The following is a 22,990-nucleotide window of genomic DNA, read 5'->3' as shown; positions in this document are numbered from 1 at the left end:
AGAAAACAATCCCTAGATCTGTATCTCTGTTAAAATAATTACCTAGCGTATTGTCAACTCTCCACAAGAATCAGCAGATCAATAGTCACCAAGCATGGATTCCATGCTCTAGTGTCGACACACATGGCTACCAATCACTACACTTCCGCGCGGTCGTTTTCTCTTCCGTTTGCTCATTTAACGTGTATTTTGCGTCATGCAATTAAGTTCCACAGGAGCGCAATATTACGCGCACAAAACGCCCTTTAACAAAACATTGTAGTTTGTCTACGTACCGCTCTTTCATCTACACGAGGGGTAATTAGACCAGTTTCAGAGTTTACAAAGTGTTGATGTTTTGTGCAGTATTTGTTTGTCTCGTCGACATCCCACTAGTTGTCACACAGAGAGATGTTCAGAGTACGTTGTAATGAGGGCTGGACATGCACCCTCCCCCTCGAATTGTTTTTAAACTTTCCTCAACTTTGTATTTCTCTCTTAATTTTAAATTTTTCTGAACGGCAATACTTGGTATTGACGTGAAAAACATGTGGAGCTATAGTTGTCACAAGCACACATCCATCTACATCAGCGCTATAAGGTTTTCCACATTTTTATATACGTCGTTTCGTTCTCATTTCCATACTTACTTTCTCTTTCCCTCAGTCTTTTATATCTTCCTCTCTCTCTCTCGCACGGTTGCTCACACACACACACACACACACACACACACACACACACGCACACACGCACACAGAAGCAGCGAGATGAAGTAGGGATGGGGGATGAGGGTGGGGATGTGGGTGGAAGGATATGAAGGGGAGAAAAGAAACTTGAATTTAACGCTGATGACAAGGACATTACAGAAGGATCCCGTGTACTGATGAGCAAGAGAAGAGAGCAATTTTATTTTGAAACTGACCAGGACAATATTGCCGTAAGCGATTTAGGGAAAAATGGAAAACCTAATCAAGGTGGGTAGAGGAGGATTCGAACCTCGTTACTCCCAAATGCGATTCCAGTGCATGAAACATTGTTCCACATTGCTCGAAAGAAGGGAAAAGAAGGATACGGATGAGGAGGTGTGGGAAGGGGAGCATTCGCGCGCCGGAGATCATCGCCTAGTGTTTGTGTGTGCCTTCGTGTTCGTGTTCCAGTTTTTCATCGTTCGTGCTCCATCGTTCGCGTGTGTCATTTCTGTCATCTCGGTTCGTGTACACGTTTCTGGACGTTTTTATTTTGGACTGTGCGCCTGTGAACGCCTCCGTGTATTTTAATTTTGTATGTCTACTGTTGTTTATCCACCATGTCTGTTTTCCGATGTATCCTTATGTATTGTTTGTCCTATCTGTGGCCGAAGAGCGGCGTAGTTTGCCGCTGCCGGCCCACCTGTATAAGGTTTGAAAATAACAATAAAGAAAATAAACTACCTACAGGCAGACCATTTTTTTTTTACTTCTTAGAAAAATTACAACGTTTAACTGCTGTTGCCCGCAATCAAGATAATATGTATGAAATGTTTGAGTTATATTTACATACACTGAGAAATATTTTATTCCTGAAGTGAACAGTAGTGATTCAATAAGTCTGGGGCAGGCTGCACAGGCTGAAACTAATATGAACCGCTTCGTTACAGTGGGTCGTCGGTCTGTCTATTCCGGTGAAGGTGTCCAACCGCTCGGTTGGGATGCTCCTGCAGTTCCAAGGGCTGTACGCGCATCCGTCAAACATAAGCGAGATATCGCAGCACTTCCCTCTCAACGTCGGCCGTGCTGCCATCTATGCAGTTTTCACTTCGATAATGAACGGGTAAGTAAAACAGCTGGTGTCGCCCATCCCCTCGCTCTTGATCCCTGTAAAAATGAGACTCTTGTACCATTCAACTACAGAAATCTGTTGTGCTGTTGTTCCGAAGTTATATTTTCAGTCTCAATAAAAATTTGATCTAAAAGAAAATTTCTTAATGTTTGTGGACTATGTGATGAATTACAATACTAACGTAGAATTTCGTAAGTGTCTGCAGGATGCGATAAGCGCAATATGAGAGGGAGGGGTAGATCGAAGAGGAAGGGATGGGGAGGAGTTGTCATGAACACGCAAACAATAAAAAAAAGGAAATGTTTTTTAGTAAAAACTCAATATCCATATTCCTCAGTTAACCTTTGGAGAATAGTGTAGCATCAAAACTAACAGTGTAAAAAATTGCAAAGAATTCTAAACATTTCTAGAAAACTTTGTTTGACACAGGGAACTTCTCAGCTTAAAATTCCAAGTTGATGGGCTTACATATGGACCGCTAGTAGAGAAGTTACCTGTCAGGGAAAGGTGCCCATTCGCAGGATGACAGTACCTGATGTTGAATAAGCCAAGGCAGAAACGGAAAGACCCCTACTAAGAAAAGAAATACAGGAAGACTGACTTCCCCAATGTAGGCGCTAAAGGTTGAACGTAATAGGTTTCCTCCCACCTTCACACTAGTCGAAGCACACAACCTAAATGAAATAAAGATACTTGGTGAATGCACACTTCAATTTTATATTTTAAAAATTTTGATGTTAACTATGGTATCTGAGTTTGTGGTTTTTGTGGCCTCAAAGTAGTAGAATCACGCATGGAAGTCTCAAATTTCCGGCCAAGTTCATTTCACTGAATGACAATTTCTTCGAAGTTGTGCTAAAGCGATGTACGAATCACTGGTGTTAACAAAGCATTATTGTTATTAAATTAAAACAAATTGTATGTTTTATTCTTCTTCTTCTTGCATTAAGTACTTCTAAAGATCGCGTTCCAATTTCATTTCTTGATCTCTCGTTACTCTTACCTTTTCTTCTAGTATTCCTTCATTGTTTCACTATGTTTCTTTTTTCTGTCTTCAAATCACATTGGGTAGTTTTATTTTCATCCTGTCTTGCAATCCTTCCAGTTTCAAGAACTTTTTCCTAAAATCTCTTTCCAATACTTCTTCTTCTTTTATATTTTCCGTTTCCAAGTCTTTCGTAAGTCTTGATTCCAGGTATTTGAAGTTCTACACCGTGACTCTGTTGTCACTGATTCTGTTAATATTTCCAAAACGTAGCCACCTCCACATCCTTATAGTTTTCAATAAGTGTCCGATGATGTGATCTCAATTTCGAAAAGGCTGTCTTTTCATGAGAACGTAACTTTTCGTTATAACTCTTCTTTTTATTGTTTCTAGCTTATGAAACTTATAATTTAATACCAGACATTCAGTTTCATATAGGCATTCTTGTTTCACTACTGTGTTATACTGCTTTATTTAAAGCTTTTAGATAAGGACATTTTGTTGTATGTATTCTTAGTTATATGATATATTTTCCCTTCATATGTATCCTTTCCTCTAAAGAAGACTTTTCCAAGCCGATTTCTTGAATAAACTTCTTCAAATATTTGAATTCTGCTATTTTGTCTACTTTCCCAATATGTGTTACTAAATATTTTAAAGTACTTTCGGTCGCGCGGTCTGAGGAACCTTGCTACGGTTGGCGCGGCTCTCCCCTCCCCCCCCCTCCCACCCCGTCGGAGGTTCGAATCCTCCCTCCTCCCTTTGGGATGGGTATGTGTGTTGTCCTTAGTGTAAGTTAGTGTAAGTAGTGTGTAAGCCTAGGGACTGATGACCTCAGCAGTTTGGTCTCATAGTACTTACCACAAATTTCCATTTCCAAGCACTTTTGATATTTGCCATAAATCATCTTTCCTCTGCAGAAATTCTTCAGCCTGTCATCTTGGCAGTATCTTCCAAAACACTGACTTGCACTACTGCATCTATCAGGCTTTCAGAAAGCAAGGTAAAATTTTTATGCAAGCCTCAATGGTGTATACGACATATGGCTTATGTATGTGTGGTTGCCTCCACAATGGTATTCTCACGCCAACAAATTCTTACAACGACCCTGCCTTTGACAGTCTACACCTACAGATTTTCAGTTTAGCAAGTCAAACCAATTATTCCTTTCGTGATGCTACTAGAAAGAATCATGACTTGGACAGAATAAACGATTTATTCTCAAAAAATACGAAATGTCAAAAAATGTATAAATATGAAATACACAATGTCAGGTTCTATCCTACGAGTAATTTCGAGGATGGAGAACATATGTTTATCTTTCTTTAGACAGTGCCACCATTTATTAGATGCACACAAACATGGCTGATACTGATTAGCGGTGAGAAACAGAAGACCTACATTTCTACTGGCACTTTTGGAACAAGCTCAGTGGACAAGCAAACGGAAATCAACACATTTACTGTGAGTGTTTCCCTACTCGCAGAACAGAAGCGCGCATATCACCTGTCGAGGTACGGACAGCAATTATACTGCACCGCTGACCTGCTCTTTGCAGCGTTGTCTGCTGTGGAGGTTGTGTGTGTGGCTTACCTGTAATTGTCTACGTGTACAGGGGACGTTATATGCCATTTGCAAACTGAGAGAGCCGAAATGATGTCAGTACAAGACAGAACACAAGTCTAGATTTCTTTTTGCTCAACAGACAGGAACAGACACTCGACTCAAGTATCCTTCCATAAAGTTGCACTTAAATTTGTGTCAGTCTTCACGGATAGGCTAAAAGCCATCATTCGAGTAAACAGAATAACAACTCTGTCCACACAGAACCGACTTCACGTGCTCCTTGTGGCGAAATCAACCCTTTTCAAAATCTAACCGTGAGTTTCTCTGCTGCGGCTCTACCGAGCGAGGTTTGATCCCCAGAGGGAAGTGTCTCCGATCGATCCCTGCAGGGAAGTGTCTCTCTACACTGCACACCTGCTCCCTCCTCGACACGCATTGTCTACGTTTACGATCACGCGACGAATCCCAAAGACCGTTACAAAAACATTACCTCCCACTGCATAAATCATGAATATGCCAGCTAAACGCCTGAAGATTATACTCCTTTCAGAATATTTTCTAGAAGTTTCCATTTCCCCGCCTGCATCCTTAGAACTCCGCTAATCAAGTACGCATCTCTGCTTTTTCGAGGGAAGTGTGATCCGTTGCTTCCTGTGAGAAGATCCCTTGGACGTCAGCTAGCGATCGTCGTTTGTGAACCCCTGCGCATCCCTTCGCACTACAAAGAAGGTTTTTTGACTTTGTTCGTCCCCTGATGCTCCTGCGTCAGTTAAGCTATTTCGAAATATTTTTCGGCCCACCAGAGTGCAACATCTCGTAAAGTCTGCACTATGGGAGTTCTGTAGTCTGCAGCATTGCAAACTGCCGCCTCCTCACTCTGCTCTCTCTCAGGGCAATAAAGTCCAACCTTGCAGGATACGACAATTCTCTTCCCAGTCCGCTTTAGCTGATAGCAGCTTCTGAAAAATTCGATGCCAACATTACCCTTTCGCTCAGTGTTCAGCTCTAACTAACAGCCAGACATGCAGTACTTCAAAAATTGTTGATACCTAGTTTAAATAGCTCTGAGCACTATGGGACTTAACTTCTGAGGTCATCAGTCCCCTAGAACTTAGAACTACTTAAACCTAGCGCCTAGAACCGCTCGGCCACTCCGACAGGCCGTTGATACCTAGTGCTAGCTGGTACCAGCCAATGAAACGATTAACAATCGGATTGTGCATCACAAACATTGATCCACTATGAACATGTTTGAAAAAAAAATTTAAAGATTATTAAATATATATTGTGGACAAATGTTGCCACATTACAAAATTATCCACAAATGATAGTCAATAAATTTTACTTTCATTATTAATACTTTTGTAGGTATCTGTGGAACATTAGAGTGAAGGAGCATTTAACCCACATTCATGACTATTTTGGCAGGGAGGGAAGGAAGGTGAGGGAGAGAGAGGGGAGCGAAAGAGACAGAGAGGGAGAGAGAGAGAGAGACAGAGAACAGAGAGAGAGAGAGAAGAGAAGAGAGAGAGAGAGAGAGAGAGAGAGAGAGAGAGAAGAGAAGAGAGAGAGAGAGAGAGAGAGAGAGAGTGAGAGTGTAAAATCCTGATCCTCCTTCCATCCATCCACAGCTCCTGAAACGGAACCCTGTATGCTCTCTCGCATCCTGCAGCGAGGGAAAGTGTCCGTGAGAACCAATGTATCTACAACCAGAACAGTGAAGACCTATGGTCTTTCTTTGCATAAAATTGTCAATCTATTTTCGCAGAGAGATGAGTGTTAACGAATGGCATGTGTTCGTACTAAAGGCGTGTGCATCAGCGTACAAATTCGAATGTAAAGAGGCTCAGTAATAGACGGGCCATATGAGGTTTTTATATCTGTTATTGCTTCTTTCACGTATACCGCTTCATTTTATGTGAAGAGATCATGAATTAAAATCGATGAATACCATTACAATTAGTTTTGAGAGAAACCAATGGACGACCGAGCGAGCTGGTGCAGTAGGGGACAGCGATTCGTATCCCAATTTTCCGTGATTTGCCTAAATCGGCTAAGACAGGCAGTGTTCCACTGAAAAGGTCACGGATGAGAAGGCCGGCCTTAGTGGCCGAGCGGTTCTAGTCGCTACAATCTGGAACAGCGCGACCGCTGCGGTCGCAGTTTCGAATCCTGCCTCGGGCATGGATGTGTGTGATGTCATTAGGTTAGTTAGGTTTAAGTAGTTCTAAGTTGTAGGGGACTGATGACCTTAGAAGTTAAGTCCCACAATGCTGAGAGCCATTTGAACCAACCCTAACAGAGGACGGACAAGAGTAGTGCAGGGAGTCCTCTTTAATGGATTTGTCGTATCTTACAACTGTTCTGCTAATAAATAGTCTTTGGTTCGCAAGACTTACATTTTTATGAACGTGTTCGTGTGAATTTAATATGAAAGAGAGGAATGTGAATGAAAGGGAAAGGCAGGGTGCACTCTGGAAATGCAATGGTGAAATTTGAAATTTTTTGCTGGACCGGAGCTCGATCCTGGAATTATCGCTTGTCATGAGCTGTTGCATTGACCGCTTCGGCCATCGGGACGCCGTTCCTGATCGATCCAAATTTCCAGCTTATCACACGCTGCAATATGGCGTCCCTCATCCATTAACCTCCTATTGACAAATTATTGAGTCCCCATATAAACGAGTATTATCTGTTGTGTCGACCACTTGTATAATTATAATCATCAGTTATTTAGTTGGATTCACAGCTCCTGGATTTTTGTGATTTATCGTGTAACCGAAATTTAATGGATTCCTTCCTTTTAGTACTCATGTGGATGACTTCAGTGTTTTCATTATTTATGTTCAATGGCCCTTTTCGCGGCATCCTCATGAGTATTAAAAGGAATCCATTAAATTTCAGTTACACGATAAATCACACAAATAATTTTGCAATTTGTTTTGGTATTCCGATGAATTTACTAGATGATAAATGCCAGTGTCATCTGTACACAACGTAAGCGGTCTGCTCAGGTTCTTTCCTATATCATTTATAAAAACTGTGAACAGCAGAGGGCGTATAACACTTCTTTGGAGGAATGACAGATATTGCTTCAGTTTTTGAGATGATACTCTACAGGCACACAAGTTGATTATAAGCCACTTGTGAGGAATAGTATCAAAAGCCTTCCGGTATTCTACAAACACAGAATCAGGTGAGAACTAATTTTATGCAACATTATGCCCTGATACATCTGCTCCTAAATGAAATTACCCCACGGTGCGTATATCGTTGAGATATGCTCTATTCAGTAATAACTGTCATTCTTAGGGTTCTATGCCTCAGTCGATAGAAACGTAACCGTTCTAGGATCACTTCGTTGTCCATCTGTCTGTCTCTCTGTCTTCTGTCCGACTGTTAAGACCCCTTTCCCTCAGGAATTCTTAGAGATATTAAGTTGAAATTTATGTCACGTACTAACCTCTATCTCGTTTTGGGGAGTAAAATAATTTATCCTTTTAAGTCAATGCAATAAAAAGATACAGCCATATTTTGATACTCGCACACTCACTCATCAAAACGTATAGTGTACTCACCGTTTGTAAGGTAAAACTTATTTGCAAATAAGAGAGCATTTTACTTAATTTCCAGTTTTGCTATTTCACATACGTAAAGCGAATGCATCAGCGCTCCTGTACGTGCGGAGTAAGGGGCGAGCGGTAGGTTCCCAAGCTGGCTAGCAGAGGCGGTTGGCCATCTGGCGATTTCAGACCCAATGGGATGAGGTTCCGATGCAGAAATTGCTCGTGGCCTAAGCACAGAGATGTGTATGGAATATACATTTATTCTGGCGTGAATTCAGTAATTGTCATTAATGAATAATTGATAAAAAAAGTTGCCTTTCGCCTTTCAGACATTAGGAGATGCCTTCGGGTCATAAAAACTATCCTTCAGTAACTTTAAAATGCCAGGAAAGGATGATATTAATAAATACATGAATAGCTTTGGCATAGCCGAAGATGTACGATCTTATACGAACTGTGCCGATTGTCCGCTCAAGTTAGAGACTGTGCGCCATATTCGGCAGTCGTCGATAGGATGCTTTTCGATCTTGTCATGTGGTAGACCATGCTCTCGTACCGTTGATAGGTGGCTTATAATCACTGGGAACAAGTTTATTTTACGGTATTTCTTAAATAAAGGCACCATAATGGCATCCCGTGTAAAAATTATTTGCACAAAACTTCTTCCTGCTTCATTACGTAAAAAATAGGCAGTAGTATTGGATTTTGAGAATCCGACGGCGCTGCTGCGGCTCAGCAAGGGGACATAAAACTACGAGAGCATATCCACATGTAGAAAGAATTCCTACGCGGCGGCTCAGTAGCTTAGTTTTTAAGGACGAACTGACTTAATTATCGCAAATCTCTGGTGGGAAAGCCTGGCCAGTTATACTGTGCCCCCCTTATACCACCATCTGCGGACTGGAGGCTTAGTACGAGTGGAGGATTCTTGCACGTTGACTTACAGTCGTGAAATTTGGCAAGAAGCACGGTTTAACAGAGAAAGTAAAAAAATCCGAAGATTGTAATCTGTAATTATATCGCACAAAAATATTTTTTCGCGATTACGAACTTACATTGCATCCATGATCTGCTAAAAGTCGCAGGGATTTTGATGTGATTTTCAGTAATAGCTAGAATGATTCACGAGGAAGCTTTGTGTGTATAACTTAGAAATATTTCGTGCTGATTGCACTTCGGTTGCTTGTGGTGAGATTTCAATAGCCATTGAAATATCCACTGGTCTGTTCCGAAGAACAATACGGCATTTCCGAAACCACAACAGACTTCCACAAATCTTACCAGTAATCGCAAAAGAGACCGTAATGGGGATGAATGATGATAATTAAGACGACACAACATGACACAACACCCAGTCAACTCGGGGCAATTGTAAGTCGCTGACCCCGTCGGGAATTGTACCCTGGACTGCGTGCTCGCGAAACGAGAACGCTACCGCGAGACCACGAGCGGCGCAGGGAAAAATCACGAAGATTATCAGTTTTCGGTAGGAATGAACTACCTATATACATAATAAAGTTGTACGGAAATCTCGCCGAGAGAGTTCTACTCATACTCCCCGTTTCCTTTTTTCCCCTCTTCGTCTCTCGTAGTTTTCACCCAGTCGTCTCCCAAAGCCGTAGAGGTGCATATGAATAAACTGGCCATTAATGTAATGCAGATGATAAACGGGTATTCATTGGACAAATATATTATACTAGAACTGACATGCGATTACATTTTCAAGCAATTTGGGTGGATACATCCTGAGAAATCACTACCCAGAACAACCACCTCTGGCCGTAATAACGGCGTTGATACGCCTGTACATTCCGTCAAACAGGGCTTGGATGGCGTGTACAGGTACAGCTGCCCATGCAGCTTCAACACGATACCACAGTTCATCAAGAGTAGTGACTGGAGTACTGTGACGAGCCACTTGCTCGACCACCATTGACCAGACGTTTTCAATTGGTAAGTGATCTGGAGAATGTGCTGGCCAGCGGAGCAGTCGAACATTTTCTGTATCCGGAAAGGCCCGTACAGGACCTGCAACATGCGGTCCTGCATTATCCTGCAGAAATGTAGGGTCTCGCAGGGATCGAATGAAGGGTAGAGCCACGGGTCGTAACACATCTGAAATGTAACGTCCACTGTTCAAAGTGCTGTCAATGCGAACAAGAAGTGACTGAGACGCGTAACGAATGGCACTCTATACCATCACTCCGGGTGATACGCCAGTATGGCGATGACGAATACACGCTTCCAATGATCGTTCACCGCGATGTTGCCAAACACGGATGCCACCATCATGATGCTGTAAACAGAACCTGGATTCATCCGAAAAAATGACGTTTTCGCATTCGTGCACCCAGGGCCGTCGTTGAGTACATCAATGCAGGCGCTCCTGTCTGTGATGCACCGTGAAGGGTACCCGCAGCCACGGTCTCCGAGCTGATAGTCCATGCTTCTGCAAACGTCGTCGAACTGTTCGTGCAGATGGTTGTCTTGCAAACGTCCCCATCTGCTGACTGCACGATCCGTTACAGCCATGCGGATAAGATGCCCGTCATCTCGACTGCTAGTGATACGAGGCCTTTGGGATCCAGCAACGCGTTCCGTATTACCCTCCTGAACCCACCGATTCCATATTCTGCTAACAGTCATTGGATGTCGACCAACGCGAGCAGCAATGTCGCGATACGATTAACCGCAATAGCGATGCGCTACAATCCGACCTTTATGAAAGTCGGAAACGTGATGGTACGCATTTCTCCCCCTTACACGAGGCATCACAACAACGTTTCACCAGGCAACGCCGGTCAACTGCTGTTTGTGTATGAGAAATTAGTTGGAAACTGATGCCAATTCATTGTAGGTGTCGCCACCGGCGCCAACCTTGTGTGAATCCTCTGAAGAGCTAATCGTTTGCGTATCACAGCATCTTCTTCCTGGCTGTTAAATTTCGTGTCTGTAGCAAGTCATCTTCGTGGTGTAGCAAATTTAATGGCCAGTAGTGTAGATAGTGGGTGCTACATAAAACGCTCAATGATTCAGAAGTCTTTTTGTTTTACGTCTGATAAGAAAGTACTGCTACTAGTAAATGGTTTATAAACTGTATTGCTAAGTTGTATCTTGTGTGGCAGGCTAGGCACGGACGGTCACGCGTGCCTGCTGAGGGCAGTCTGCGAGGCGGCCGAAACGCCGCTGCTGCACAACGGACTGTTTGGGGAGGTGGCGCACCTGTTGCTGACGTGAGTACTCCGGCCTGCACGCTGCTAGCACACCGGGTGGAACGCACAGCCAGCTGTGTGCTTTTCATCCATCCAGTCCAAAGTAACCCTTCCTAGAGCAATCTCGGTCTGACGCCAAATCTCTCCTCTCTTTAGTGTTCAACCCTAAGGTTGGCTTGACGCAGCGCGCCATTCCACTTTTCCCTGGACCTTCCTCTCCGTTACCGCATTTGTGGCAATCAGCTCTCCCTGTACCTTTCGCAGTTTACTGCTTGTATGACACTCTTGATCGTCCTGGGCGATCCCCGTACTTCATAGCTCCATCCGCTGCTGTTCCAATGATGTTCCGTCCTACGATCTTAACCTACTCTTGTTTGGATGTGCTTTCAGAGAGAACTGGTTTCCCGCATTCTTCCCTACACATTTGCGCTTATCCAGGTCTGCAATGTAATGTAATTAATTTATTGAGCTCATGTCAAATGGATAATAAGTTTAGGCGCGAGTTTAGTTTTGTTTGCAGAAGTGTCACATATCCCAGTTTACAAAATTATAGCATTGACTGCACTGGAGAAAACTGGCGGAAGGTTTGCAGTTCTGTCACTTTGAACGATTCTCTTCAGTCGTCGTTGATCCCGTTCTTGCAGGATGTATTTCTGGCCGGAGCGATGTCGGAAACTTGATGTTTTACCGGATTCGCGGTACTCTCGTGAAATAGTCGTACGCGAAAAACCCCACTTCATGGCTACGTCGAAAATGCTGTGTCCCATTGACTGTGCGCCGACTGTAACACCACGTTCAAATTCACGTAATTCTTGAAAGCCTGCCAATGTAGCAACAGTAACCGATCTAACAACTGCGCCAGACACTGTTGTCTTATACAGGGTGTTACAAAAAGGTAGGCCAAACTTTCAGGAAATGTGATTTGAAGAGAAGTAGTAAAATGAGCTCTAACATGGAAAGTAAGCGTTTCCGGACACATGTCCACATAACATATTTTCTTTCTTTATGTGCGAGGAATGTTTCCTGAAAGTTTGGCCGTACCTTTTTGTAACACCCTTTATAGGCGTTGCCGACCGCAGCACCGTATCCTGCTTGTTTCCATATCTGTGTATTTGAACACCAATTCCTTTGGCGCCTCAGTGTAATAAATGTGACTGGTTACAGCAACTCGTATTTTCAGCTCATATACAAAAGGCGCTTTGCATTCAGATCTTTTACGAAACATTAATTAAGTTAACCAAGATACTTGATTCCATACAATGATAGTGGACGCTGGATCAGAGGATCCTCGCGGGATGAAATAAGATTTTGACAGAGGACCAATCATTAGTAGATTTCAAACTGAGCGATTGGTGTCCGCAGGCCAAGTGACGGCGACGCCGGTCTGGCAGAGCACGTGCTGGCTCGGGAGGCGGGCAGGGGCGGCAGCGGGGGCGGCGGAGGCGGAGGGTGCCGGCGGCGCTACGTGGCCTGCCCCAGGGGTCGCGGCCTGCTCGACGCCGTCTCCACCCTGTCCGTGGACCCACAGCGCGGGGATCGCTGAGCAGCGGTGGCAGCCAAACGAGTGCTGCTGACGTGTACCAGTTTAAGTTTTCCTACACGTACTCTGTCCGTGAAAAATAAACATTAAAGGAAAAATCTGCCCTCTTTATTATATACGTAAGTGAACACCAGATCTGATTTATTATTTCCCAATAATAACGTCAAGGCACTTACTCCCTTTTACGGATAGTGATAATTAACCCAGAAAGACTGACATCTGTTTGCTCTTGGTTTTCTCCTGGCTACAGTGAGAAACCAAGTCTAATTATTGAGGAGTATCAATGATAGCGATTATAAAATTGGGAGGTAAGAACACTTTTCTGGACGGACTTCTCTCGAGTGTAGCATTGTACGGATATGAAATGTAGGTGATGAACAGTTCAGACAATAAACTTCCTGGCAGATGAAAACTGTGTGCCGGACCGAAACTCGAACTCGGGACCTTTGTCTTTCGCGGGCAAATGGTTAGAACACTTGCCCACGAAAGGCGAAGTTCACGAGTTCGAGTCTCGGTCCGGCACACAGTTTTAATCTGCCAGGAAGTTTCATATCACCGCACACTCCGCTGCAGAGTGAAATTCTCATTCTGGAAACATCCCCCAGGATGTGGCTAAGCCATGTCTTCGCAATATCCTTTCTTCTAGGAATGCTAGTTCTGCAGGGTTCGCAGGAGAGCTTCTGTGAAGTTTGGAAGGTAGGAGACGAAGTAGTGGAAGAACTGAAGCTGTGGGGACGGGTTGTGAGTCGTGCTTGGGTAGCTCAGCTGGTAGAGGTCCCGAGATCGAGTCTCGATCTGGCACACAGTTTTAATGTCCCAGGAAGCTTCGTATCTGCCCACACTCCACTGCAGAGTGAAAGTCTCATTCAGTTCAGACAATAATAGAAAATAATTTTTTTAAATATAGTACTATACAAGAGAGATGGAAATTAGACGAGTAGATAATTTAACTAATAAGAAGGTGCTGAACTGAAATAGAGAGAAAATAAATTTGTGGCACAACTTGACCGAAAGAAGAGATTCGTTAATAGGACACAGTCTGAGGCATCAAGGAATTGTCAGTTTGATAATGAAGCGAAGTGTGGTGGGAGAAAAACTGACCAAGGCTTTACTAAAGCAAGCAGGTTCAAATTGGTGTAGGGTTCAGCAGTCTTGGAGGAATTACGATGCCTGCGCAGTACAGACTAACGTAGAGCTGTGCACCAGACCGGTCTACATGCTGAAGACAGCAACAACAATAATAACAACGCAATAAAAGAAGTTTTCAAGTAGTGCGTGTGTCACTCTTCTACTCATATCGACAAAAATTGGACAAAGACCTTCCGAAGAGGCGCTGAAGCCCAACGGTACCGACCGGCCTCCGTATCGTGCTCATCCCTTAGGCGCAGTAAACACCCTGTGCTCTGTCTCATGCAAAGCCTGTACTGCCTGTTCTCTGGTTTCACTACTCATATATTGATTTACTGCGATAAAAAATTGCTGATCACCTCAGTACACGTCTTCACTTGTATGGGAAACCGCCCAAAAGCCACCCTAACAATAATCTGAACCCACGTGCTAGAAAAATTGTCGTTGCGCTGATTCTGCCGCAACCTGTCCCATCAGCTAGCGTATTTTGTATTATGCGATTGATAAAATCGATGGATGGGCATGGGCATGGATGTGTGTGATGTCCTTAGGTTAGTTAGGTTTTAGTAGCTCTACGTTCTATGGGACTAATGACCTTAGATGTTAAGTCCCATAGTGTTCAGAGCCATTTGAACCATTTACACAGTTACAATCACCACCCAGCAGAATAGCCGGAGGACTCTTACGCAACAGATAAACAATATCCTCTTTATAAAAACGCGAACGATTCACTGCGCGACCAGTGACAGAAGGGGCATATAAAAGAACCAAGGTAAGATTAAAAAGTTGACAACCTATGCCTCTACCAGAATCCAACATTTTCACCTCAGCAACAGGAATGCCTTTGTGACAGAATAATGCGGTCCCCGTAGAATATTCGGCTGCTACATTAAAGATCATACGAAAACCAGGTAAGGAGAAATTACAAAATAACACCTCCTCTAAGAAGACTATGTCCGCACATAAATCATAAATCAACTGACGTAGCGAAGCAACTCGCAATTTAGATGCAACACGATTAACGTTTAAGGAAAGGACCGTATAAGTTTCGGTCATTGATCACAGTTGGACAGGGATGTACGGAACCTCCGAGTAGAATTAAGTAGACCGCTGAGGGTCAAGGTCCATTGTGGAATCCACAGAGGAATCAGATAGCGGAGGACCAGAACCCCAGTCATCGCAACCTTTTTTCTTAGATTGTTTACGTGCCACCGTACGGTCAGGTTGTGTACGCTGTTTGTATCGGCCACGTTGGATGGCGGCCTCTGCAGACGGAGGTGTGGGAGGGGTCATAGGCACAGCTTCCTGCCCATCAGAACCAGGATCATACTGTATAATGCAGTTCCAGTGACTAAGGGGGAAGCAGTCTGTGGAACTGCCAATGCAACAGGTGATACTTGGTCGCTGATTTTATTCTCGCCGGGAGTTGCTGTAGTCGGCAAATGCAGGAAACCGTCGGCGTCTGAAGACGAAAGAGCAGGAGGACATTGCATCGTCTGAGACTAACCGATCACACAAAGACGAAGGGAGGGTGCGGGGGGGGGGGGGGGGGGGGACTCTGCTCCCTCTCCACACACAAGCAGATCAGAAGGAGCCACTTCGCGAGCAGGAGGGATGCTGGAGATGACTTCTTCGCCGCTCACCGTACCACGGACGGTGCGGCGCGGCACGTTACTTTTTACCGCCCTGCCAGTGTTGAGCAATGTTCATTTGTCTAGCTAAAAGCTGTAGTAGAAAACACTAGATCACTACTGTCTATTTCAGGTCGCAACATACATAGAATTGTCCGGTAAACGAGATGTTTTCAATGAGATGTTACTTGTTCGAACCCTCAGTCCCGAACCGACTAGACCAGACCAAAGGCTTTGTTCCCAGCATAGATTGGCGCGAGCCTGCATTTTTCTGATTTGCTGATATCACAAGCAGCAAATCAGGTTGCAGTATTATACCGCGCTAACCCGCGCTTTACTTCAATGACCAATCATAGTAAAACATTTCTTTCTATGGCAATTGCTAAATAAGTAAATTTAGAAAAGTATCAAATATAAGATTTCTACCTCAGAAATTACCGATTAATTTCTGTTCTACTCACAATTTATTAGTACCATAAACCGACTGCACATAGTAAATCCCCTGTATACTTTAACTGGTACTTCGTGAATAAACAAAACAATTTTCATTTACTTCTGTTCTTCTTCACTCATACAGCACTCAAACTCCTAATTACTACACATATAAAACAATTATAATTATTCAAATACATTAAATATTAATAAAACATAACTTTACAACCTTGTTTGTCTACGACTGCTACCACTGTCCGTCAACTGCTGACCTCTGCCGCCTACTATTACAACCACGTGCAGCTCTGTAACTCAGGTCCCTGTCAGCTGGCGATATTGTCGATGACTCATGCCTATAACGATGTCGTCTTAACAAGTGACAGGAGCCATGCGAAGGCGCTACGCCTCAACGGGAGGTACCGTAGTATCGAGAGGAGCAGGGGTCATAATCGATGCGGGGGAGGTTGGCGCAGAAGGCACATCCAAATCCTCACCATCACCATCCTGAGTGCTACGTCGCTTGTTCGTCGCCGTTATAGCTTCTATCCTGGGTCCAATAAGATTCTTAACCTGTCAAGGATGTAAAGGCGGAATCTTAATTTGCCACTGCACTTTTTAATGATCGAATATTTAGAAAGAACCAGTTATACAATAAAATACAGTCTGATGATGCGGAGGTCGTGAGACATATCTGGATGATGAAATAAAAAAATATGAGGTTTTCAATAGCACTCTTAACTCATTCTCATAATTACTTGTGGAAAAACGACTATTTTAAACCATTGGAAATCAAACGCTGATCAGGACTGACTTCATTAATGGCGGTACTACACTAGTGGCCATTAAAATTGCTACACCAAGAAGAAATTCAGATGATAAACGGGTATTCATTGGACAAATATTTTATACTAGAACTAACATGTGATTACATTTTCTCGCAGTTTGGTTGCATAGATCCTGAGAAATCAGTATCCAGAACAACCACCTCTGGCCATAATAACGTCTAGATACGCCTGGGCATTGAATCAAACAGAGCTTGGATGGCGTGTACAGGTACAGCTGCCCATGCAGCTTCAACACGATACCACAGTTCACCAAGAGTAGTGACTGGCGTATTGTGACGATTCAGTTGCTCGGCCACCATTGACCATCGTTTTCAATTGGTGAGTGATCTGGAGAATGTGCTGGCCAGGGCAGCAGTCGAACATTTCCTGTATCCAGAAAGGCCCGTACAGGACCTGCAACACGCGGTCGTGCATTATCCTGCTGAAATGTAGGGTTTCGCAGCGGTCGAATGAAGGGTGGAGTCACGGGTCGTAACACATCTGAAATGTAACGTTCACTGTTCAAAGTGCCGTCAATGCGAACAAGAGGTGACCGAGACGTGTGACCAATGGCACCTCATACCATCACGGCGTCAGATAAATAACGAAGAGATACAAAAAATATACATTAAACGTATCTACCTTGTAGAAACATACACAGCCCTGCCGTGTCTCAGCGTACATTTAACGGTAAGGGAGTAAGAGTCTGGAGACATTTACCATAAAGGATTTATCCGACATGAACTGTTATAGTATTACGTGAATAAGGCAAATTCTTCTGCCGTGGTCAGCACCACATCATTATTTATATTTTCACTGGAAGAAGAATAAAGTTCTGTTTAAGCTCCACATAGTCGGCTGTAATTTTACCGACGGATACACGGATACACATTCAGACTTATTGATGAGGCTTCTGTGCTGAATGATTGTGAAGGCTCGGTGTTTTGTTCCGTGTGTGAATGGGTCGGAAATGTTTGTGCACCCAAAAGGAAACATTCATTTGTTTGTGACCGGCGAGCACTCAATGGTCACCTGTTTGTTTTTTCTGGAACGGTAAACACTCGGAAAGCCTACGCTGTTTGCTTTGCCGATGCTGTGCTACGGTTTTGGCGTGTGTGTGTCTCTGTGTGTGTTTGTGTGTGTGTCCCAAACTCTCTGCTTTCTGCTAATACGGGAGGGTGTGAATCTGATTGTTTCCGGCTTATCTTTAAAAGGCAGTATTTACAAAATCCACGATGACACGGAGTATAATTGTTACTCGCTTTGCGTTGTAAAGCTGTTTACAAAGATGGCCTTGAGTTTAGTGGTGCCTAATGAAAAAAAAATGTATGTGAAATCTTATGGAACTTAGCTGCCAAGGTCATCAGTCCTTAAGCTTACACACTACTTAACCGGACGGCCGAAGTGGCCGAGCGATTCTAAGCGCTGCAGTCTGGAACCGCGCGACCGCTACGGTCGCAGGTTCGAATCCTGCCTCAGGCATGGATGTGTGTGATATCCTTAGGTTAGTTAGGTTTAATGAGTTCTAAGTTCTATGGGACTGATGATCTCAGCAGTTAAGTCCCGTAGTGCTCAGAGCCATTTTTTTGAACTACTTAACCTAAATAATCCTAAGGACAAACACACACACCCATGCCCGAGGGAGGACTCGAACCTCCGCCTAATGAAAGCACCCTCCGACACACACTGTAAGTTGGTTTGTGGAACACAGATATAGATGCCGATGCAGACCGTTGTCGACTTGTTTAATGGTTCCAATCAGGATAAAACAGTTAAATGTGTTAGTAACTTTTTATCACATCAATGATTCGTTTCAGTGTCTGTATCCTGATGTGAATGTCGATGCACTTGATTTTTACATGTGCGTTTCAGATAGATGGAACTAACTAGTGGTCTGATTTGGGCAGACGGATTGAACAAGTGGTCTGCTTTGGGTTTCATTTTGTTACGAAAGAGGTATTGTGTGTCCATGTTATCCAAACGCGACAGTGAAGCGAAAATTGTAAGTTTCTATACTGTTACTTAGAGATGATGCCAGTAAGTTGCACACAGGTTGTAATTACCTTGCTTTCTCTCTTTCTAATACATGCACAAGCGCGCGCGCGAGCTCACACACACACACACACACACACACACACACACACACACAGAGAGAGAGAGAGAGAGAGAGAGAGAGAGAGAGAGAGACATCGATAACGCTAAATGTATACTATAAAAATTATACTGCATAAATCGTATGAGTAGGGATGGATAGTACCCTGAGAGTCAAAGAGCGCTACGTAATTTTTATAGGATTCAGATACGAGGCTGCTGCGCATTACCTGCCTTACATTGGCAATAGATACACAGATTTAATGTAAATGGGTTTTACTTCTTTAGATTGTTCTTACACACCCATAGTATTTCTAATTATCAGTTATACATCTGTCGCATAGTGAATCGGCTTGGAGATTGAGAGGTAAATATTTCAATTATTACTACTTACTGTTATAGAAATGAAATCATCGTATGGCATTGTAAGCCGAGAGGCCCATTCGGGAAGGTTTGGTCTCCGGGCTGCAAGTTGTAAGGTAGCAGATGTTGCACCTTACATGATGCTAAATCAGTACTAATACACCGAATAATAATTGATAATTGCCCCACCGGTAGGAGGAATGGACACAGAAAAGTAAGTTGTGTGTGTGTCATATCAAACTAATGAGATATCCTCAGAGGTTGGAACACGGCCGGAACCCCTAAGGACGGTGTTTATGTCATGTCGAAGTAACGGGATGGCCGCGGCCGGACCCCTTTGTCGGCTGGCACTTCAGACCACCAAAGACGTTGGGAGAGGCTGGGCCATCACAACAAGAAGTGCGAAGGAGCTATATGCGAAAGAGAGAAAGACGAATTCGCACCACAGTGGAAAATTTGCGGAAGACTGAGACGGGATTGGGGCAGAGCGCATAGAGATCGATATTAAAAGTTTGGCGGCAACAGTAACCGCGGGAGAATTCTGTGTCGTGGTTGGGTACAAACTAGCACGGATACATGGTAGTCTGTGTCGTGATTGGCTACCAACGCGCACGGATCCATGCGACGAAGAACGGACAGGTTTGCAAAAACTCTGAAGGAGGAATCTGGGGACGGCTGTGGAGGAGAGCAGTGGCGGTGTCTGGCTGCCCTGCTGGGAGAGCGTGGAGAGAAGTAGGTTGGAGAAGTTACCGGCACTGACTCCAGTGGTTACTCTCCAAGTCTGAATAGTTTAGAGCATACGACTCCACACACTGTTCCTCTGAGGAGAGAAACAGATCTGTACTAACTTGTGGTGTTCATATGCAATCTGAAGTGTACCTTTGCTGTCGCGCACTCGAGTCGATCAACTACTCTTGGCATTAGAGCAAGAAGTAGCTTGATTATTGACTCGTGACGGACTCCGCAATTGAACACTTACGTACAGGAGTTTACGGACACAAACCAAGTCCACGTTGGAGGTCAAAGCCAAGATCGCTCACTGGAAAGACGGCATCACGAAGTCGGCAGGGCCGATCGTCGTAATCACCACGGAGAATTACGGTGATATTAGCAATCATCTGCCAAAGTAGGGCACTGTAATTCTAAATGAGTTCTTATTCCGCTAGCTCTTTGACTGGCGCTCTCTGAGTCTGTGTCCGTTCAGGCAGAACTTCAATAGAGTCACTTGCGGGTTCAGTGTTAGGAAAAGCGGATGCATTGTGGCAATGATAGGCTAGTTAGGTTAGCGAGTGTATTGGATTGTCATGTTAGGCTAGAAATGTATTGGATTGTCATGTTAGGCTAGAAATATTGCTCATTGTGTTTCCTGAATAAATTCTAATTTGGTATCATATGCTAAGCATCGCATTATTGATTTCGTTGCTAGCAATTACCATATTTTTGTTTAATAATTAGAGTGTAATGAAAATTTCGTTTTAAATGATACTGGGGGCATAATCGCGCGTTTATACAGAGCCAACGTAAGTCAGGCAGCAACTCAAGGTCGACTAAGACTAGGAATAGATACTTATCACTACATCGATAATTTTACAATAAACTCCCCGTACGTTGCAAAGTCTTATTTCAGGTGGCGCCGTCTTGGGCGACTTGCACGTCGGTGATGATGAAGACAACACAACGTCCAATCCACAAGCGGAGAAAATCCCCAACCCGCCGGGAATCGAACACGAGCCCGCTGCATAGTAAGCAAACAAGTTACCACTCAGCTAAGCAGAAAGACGGCAGTAACATGTTATTAACTGTCAACCGGTCAAAGACGATTTCAAAATATATACTGCCACTGTCACAACTTTGTAGTATTCGTACTACTGCGTCCATATTTTTTGTTGCTTGCTGGAGTTTCTAATTCATCAATTAACGACATTTTCCCTGTTTCCTCTTACGAAGTTCTCCTAGGTTATAGGCTATGTTTACAAAAGCACATTCAATGTTATTTATTATGGTGACGTATTTCCAACGTTGTATCGCAATGCGTTTGTATATTAATTGTCCGGCTACTTAGCTGAGAATCCTCTGTAACAAAAAACAGAGTGAATGGGTCAACGAAGAACCTAAATGGGTGTCATCGGACGTCCGCCCCGAACAAATTCAACGAAAAATATAGAACAAAATGAGATAAAAAAAAGTGGTAACGTACTTGCCTCCCATGCAGCGGGCCCAGGTTCAATTAACGGCCGGGTGGACTGGACTAGGTGTTGTGTTATCCTCATCATCATTTCGTCCTCATCACCGGCGCGCAAGTCGCCCAATGTGGCGTCGACTGAAATAAGACTTGTATTCGGCGGCGAAACTTCCCCGGATGGTGGGGTCTCTCGGCCGACAATGCCATACCATCATTTCATTTTTTTGTATCTCGAGGTGAAACTTCAAAGCCATCGTAACACTTCCCACAGGTGAGCCAAAAAATTATGATATGTTACAATTAATGACAGCTGGTGAAGCTTGGAGCACGTGAGGCAGTAAGGAACCTTACCTAACAAGGGTGGAGAAATGCCGCTATATGAGCGGCTTGACTAAGGGCAGTTTATTGCTGTCCGGCGCCTGGAAAAGAGCAACTAGCAAACGGCAAGCTGGTCGGCTGTTCGGACCCTCCTATCGTGAACATCTTTGCCATATGGTTAAAGGTAGGGCTGTTGGTGATTTCAAAAATATCGGAAATCCTATATAGCGAGCAAAAGTATTGATATAAGGACGGAAAAAATATCGACGTACCGGCCCATAAAAATATTGGCTCCACACTGTAAATATACGGCCGGTTTTACAGCTGTGTATTTAAGTATTGATTTATTATTAGATATTCTGTACGTCACAAACTGGCAGGTTGCCTAGTCTCCTTAGAGCATTGCGAGAGAGCAGAATTGGCAGCTCTGCAGAAGACACGGACTTCGAACGTGGTCAGGTGATTGGGTCATACGTCTGTACGTGAGATTTCCACTGTTTCAGATGTGATAGTGAAGTGGAAACGTGAAGAAACACATACAGCACAAAAACGTACATGCCGGCCTCGTCTGTTGACTGACAGAGACCGCAGACAGTTGAAGAGGGTCGTAATGTGTAATAGGCAGAGATATATCCAGACCATAACACAGGAATTCGTGCGGTAGCGTTCTCGCTTCCCGCGCCCGGGTTCCCGGGTTCGATTCCCGGCGGGGTCAGGAATTTTCTCTGCATCGTGATGGCTGGGTGTTGTGTGTTGTCCTTAGGTTAGTTAGGTTTAAGTAGTTCTAAGTTCTAGGGGACTGATGACCATAGATGTTAAGTACCATAGTGCTCAGAGCCATTTGAACCATTTTTTGAACACAGGAATTCCAAACGGCATCAGTATCTACTGCAAGTACTATGACAGTTAGGCGGGAGATGAGAAAACTTCGATTTCATGGTCAAGCGGCTGGTCATAAGCCACACATCACGCCGGTAAATGCCAAACGACGCTACGCTTGATGTAAGGAGTGTAAACATTGGACAATTGAACAGTGGAAAAACGCTGTGTGGAGTGGCAAATCGCGGTACACAATGTGGCAATCCGATGGCAGGCTGTGGGTATGGCGAATGGCCGGTGAACGTCATCTGTCAGCGTGTGTAGTGCCAAAAGTAAAATTGGGAGATGGAGCTGTTATGGTGTGGTCGTGTTTTTCATGGAGGGGGCTTTCGCCACTTGTTCCTTTCCGTGGCACCATCACGTCAGAGGCCTACATTGATGTTTTAAGCAGATTCTTGCTTCCCACTGTTGGAGAGCAATTCGGTGATGGCGACTGCATCTTTCATCAAGATAGAGCATCTGTTCATAACGCACGG

The 22,990-nt window shown here is 43.9% G+C and overlaps 1 protein-coding gene across 1 annotated transcript in view; it reads left to right on the top strand.

Moving 5' to 3' along the window:
* Window positions 1–12,733, top strand: part of LOC126281522 (uncharacterized) — a 108,247-nt gene extending 95,514 nt beyond the window's left edge. Inside the window, exons 6-8 of the mRNA XM_049980562.1 lie at window positions 1,616–1,788; window positions 11,040–11,147; window positions 12,489–12,733. Coding sequence (XP_049836519.1) covers window positions 1,616–1,788; window positions 11,040–11,147; window positions 12,489–12,669 — 462 coding nt within the window. The 3' untranslated portion in view covers window positions 12,670–12,733. The remainder of the gene's footprint in view (window positions 1–1,615; window positions 1,789–11,039; window positions 11,148–12,488) is intronic.
* The last annotated feature ends 10,257 nt before the right edge of the window (window positions 12,734–22,990 follow it).

The sequence above is a fragment of the Schistocerca gregaria genome, chromosome 7 (genome assembly GCF_023897955.1).
Source record: "Schistocerca gregaria isolate iqSchGreg1 chromosome 7, iqSchGreg1.2, whole genome shotgun sequence".
NCBI classification, from domain to species: domain Eukaryota; kingdom Metazoa; phylum Arthropoda; class Insecta; order Orthoptera; family Acrididae; genus Schistocerca; species Schistocerca gregaria.
Note: the sequence above shows the minus strand (reverse complement) of the source record. Positions and strands in the feature narration are given on the sequence as shown.